At 43.8% G+C, this 3,571-nt stretch overlaps 1 protein-coding gene across 1 annotated transcript; it reads left to right on the plus strand.

The window, feature by feature from the left end:
* The first annotated feature begins 207 nt into the window (after positions 1–207).
* Positions 208–3,205, plus strand: LOC147455547 (pentatricopeptide repeat-containing protein At2g33680-like). Its single transcript, XM_086514303.1, has one exon. It carries the CDS (start codon positions 279–281, stop codon positions 2,106–2,108), a length of 1,830 nt encoding a protein of 609 aa, XP_086370429.1. The 5' UTR covers positions 208–278; the 3' UTR covers positions 2,109–3,205.
* The last annotated feature ends 366 nt before the right edge of the window (positions 3,206–3,571 follow it).

A 3,571-nucleotide genomic window follows, 5' to 3' on the forward strand; every position in this document is an offset into this window, starting at 1 on the left:
AATGAGCATTTTTTTTCTAATAAAAAATGTTTGAAAATACAACTCAACCTTTTTTTCTATTTTAGTCAGAAAAAAAGAAGGCATCGCTATAGCCTTTGCCCTTTTTTGGGCTGGCCTAAAAAGGTCTTAAGCTTACCAAGTAAACATGGTTACTAGCCTTAGAGCACATAAAGGCTTTAGGGAGGCCACGAAGAAAAAGAGGGAAGTCTTGAACTCAAGACGTACCACTGTGCCACGAGAGAGAGAGAGAGAGAGAGAGAGAGCGCCATGCTTACCGAATGTCGCTTCCGTCATGCCTGTCACAGAGCTTTGCCAACAAGAAGACATTGGAACCGCACAAGTGGGTTGCCCTCATACATGGCCACATTGAACGCAGGGAGTTTCGTCTTGCGCTCACAGCGTTTCGAACTTTGCGAAAACATGACAGTGTGCTACTTCTCCCAGGACCCACGTATCTAGCCTTGCTCAAAGCGTGCATCAAACTGAACGATGTTGAACAAGGTCGCATTATACATGATCACGTTTCTAACCAAGGGCTTGTCAAAAATGATCCTTTTGTGGGCTGCTCATTGGTTGATATGTACGCAAAATGTGGTGACCTTATCAGTGCGCAGCAGGTCTTTGACATCCTCCCAATGCGCAGTGTCGTTTCATGGACTGCACTTATCACTGCTTATATCACACACGGACATGGTGATAAGGCACTTCAATGCTTTGAGCAGATGCAACGGGAGGAATTATCATCGGATGCGATTACTTATACGTGCGGCTTGAAAGCTTGTAGTAGCATACAGTCTATTGATAAGGGCAGACAATTGTACTCTGATCTTACAAGAAAAGGTCTTGATAAAGACTCCACAATTGCAAGTACCTTAGTGGACTTGTACTCCAAATGCAAATTAATTGTAGAGGCTCAAAAGGTCTTTAACATGCTTACTATACGCAATGTGATTGCATGGACTGCCCTTATTGCTGGGTATACTTATCATGGGAATGGAAAGGAAGCACTTGATTGCTTTCGGCAGATGCGGCAAGAGGGTGTTTATCCAGATGCTGTTACTTACATTTGTAGCTTAAGAGCATGTGGCCTTATAAAAGCTTCGCAGAGTGGGCAAGCATTGCATGCAGAGATTTCAAGGAAAGGGCTCGAAGACAACCTTATTGTAGGAAGCACCTTAGTTGATATGTATGCAAAATGTGGGCTTCTTTCAAAAGCAAGGGCAGTCTTTGACAAGCTTCCAGTTCAGGATGTGGTCTCATGGACTGCGCTTATGGACGGATATGCGGAGCATGGAGGTGAGGAGGAGGCCCTTAGCTTTTTTGAGAAAATGCATCGCCAGCGAATTACCCCTTCCATGGGCACTTTTGTTTGTGGCTTGAAAGCATGTAGCAATATAGGATCCTCATTGAAGGGACAAGAACTCCATTGCGAGATCACCCAAAAAGGTTTTGACAGAGAGCTTCTTGTTGGCAACATCCTTGTGGACATGTATGCTAAATGTGGTTTACTTTGGGATGCAAGCGATGTGCTTGACAAGCTGCCAGTACGAGATGTGATAACTTGGACTGCTCTCATAACAGGATATGCTCAAAGGGGTGAGACTGACAGTATGTTTCATACTTTTGACAGGATGTTAAGAGATGGGAAGAAGCCAAATCTCACTACATTTGTCAATGTGCTTTATGCATGCAATCATGCAGGGCTTCTAGAAAAGGCTCTTTCTTACTTTGAGGCCATGTGCGATGAGTATGGTCTTGTTCCAACTCTTGATCATTATGCATGTATGATTGATCTCCTTAGTCGTGTGGATGATACAGGAAAAGTTTTAGCCATGATCAAGAAGATGCCCTTTCATCCTGGCATCATTGTGTGGCATATTGTATTGGGAGCATGTAAGAAGTGGGGCAACGTGGAGCTTGGGAGGCAGGCATTCGAAAATGCAGTGCGGGTGGATGAAAAGGATGCTTCAGCATATATCATGATGCGTAACATATATTCAAGTGTTTCCATGCAAGAGAAAGCAAACGAGATCGAGGCAATGAGGATTCAGAACCAAGCTTGGATAAAGCCAGGTGATGGTGATTCCTCAGTGACGAATAGTGGGTAATAGTTTTTTATGGCTGCAAATGTAGAGCCATGTTTGCAACTCTCGATCACATGGGTACTTGGATCTGTTGCTGTGTTGCCTTGGGGCCTAGTCATTGAATGGGTCTTTTCATTGATTCCTGAAGCTTGCTTTGGCAGTACTCTTTTCGAGGAAAGGTGCATGTGTACGGTTGTCCTAACAAACAAAGTATTATGTTCTCAAGATGATGGGTCTCTTCCTCCATCGTTCGATCACACCAAAATAGGGTTACAATAGCCAGGGCTCATGCCTGTATTATGTTCTCAAGATGATGGGTCTCTTCCTCCATCGTTAGATCACACCGAGATAGGGTTTCAATAGCCAGGGCTCATGCCTGAGATTTGGGTGTTGCGAATTAAAATGGCAATGTCCTTTCCTAGCATGCACACACAGATTTTGTGACAAGAACAGCACACACAGAGACATGTATTGCATCAGTTGATGTCTGATAGAGGCTATAAGAGGTTATAATAAAAGGGATTTTTGGTTTGGAAAGCAAGATTCTGTGGAGGATTGTTGTGAAAGGGCTATTCTGTTGCTCAATTATATTGCAAGAATGAGTATAGCTGATCTTTGAGGCAGTCTGTGTGTGATGGATATGCAGTATGTGATCTTTTATGCAATCTCATGTTGCTTCACCTGCTTGTACATGCTGCATTACTACATCTTCCATATTGATCGCTGCACCCTTCACTCAGCGTGCGAAAGGAGGAGACTTATTTAGTGTCTACACACAGCTGTAGAGAGGCGACTGTTTGAGAAACTGTATGATTGGCGCCTATAAACTGATAATTGAGGATGTCGGATATTGAGGAGTCAGGAGGGTGCCATGTGGGAGCAGCAGGGACTTGGGAGTTTGATTTTTTTTTTTGCCCCTTGGAAGGTGTTTTGTGTCAGGTGACGACATGGTTGTGGGGTGCAAATCTCTCTCTCTCGCACGCGCGCTTCCCTCCCCCCCCCACGTGCCGCCGCGTACATCAGCCCTCAGCTTTATAAAAACTGAATGCATTACTCGATGCTTACAGTGAGAAAATCAGTAAATCCAGCCTTGAATCTATTGCTACTGAGCTGTCATCACTCATCAGGTCTCTCTCTCTCTCTCTCTCTCTCATCACGCCATCTCTCTCTCTCTTTACCATGCTTTCGTTTAGGGTTTGTTGCTGTATTTTAGGGTTCGCGACCTGTTTTTAGGGCTCGCGACCTGTATTTTAGGGTTCGCTTTTTTTTTTTTTTTTTTTTTTTTTTTTTTTTGGGGTTGTTGGACAGATCTGCGTTTTAGGGTTTGTTGCATTTTCTGCACTTTAGAAACATCAATCCTCTCTTCTCTCTCTCTCTCTCTCTCTCTCTCTCTCTCTCTCTCATGTCATCCCCAACCTCACCTATGGCAACAAGCAAACTCAAATATATGCTTCACTCCAAACGAATTTCCATCATTGAATTGGAAA

Source organism: Adiantum capillus-veneris, chromosome 6 (assembly GCF_014529385.1).
Source record: "Adiantum capillus-veneris isolate H3 chromosome 6, ASM1452938v2, whole genome shotgun sequence".
Classification (NCBI taxonomy): Eukaryota; Viridiplantae; Streptophyta; class Polypodiopsida; order Polypodiales; family Pteridaceae; genus Adiantum; species Adiantum capillus-veneris.

Excerpts from the sequence above, each read along its gene's own strand:
- LOC147455547 (XM_086514303.1), top strand. The coding sequence starts at position 279 with ATGTCGCTTCCGTCATGCCTGTCACAGAGCTTTGCCAACAAGAAGACA.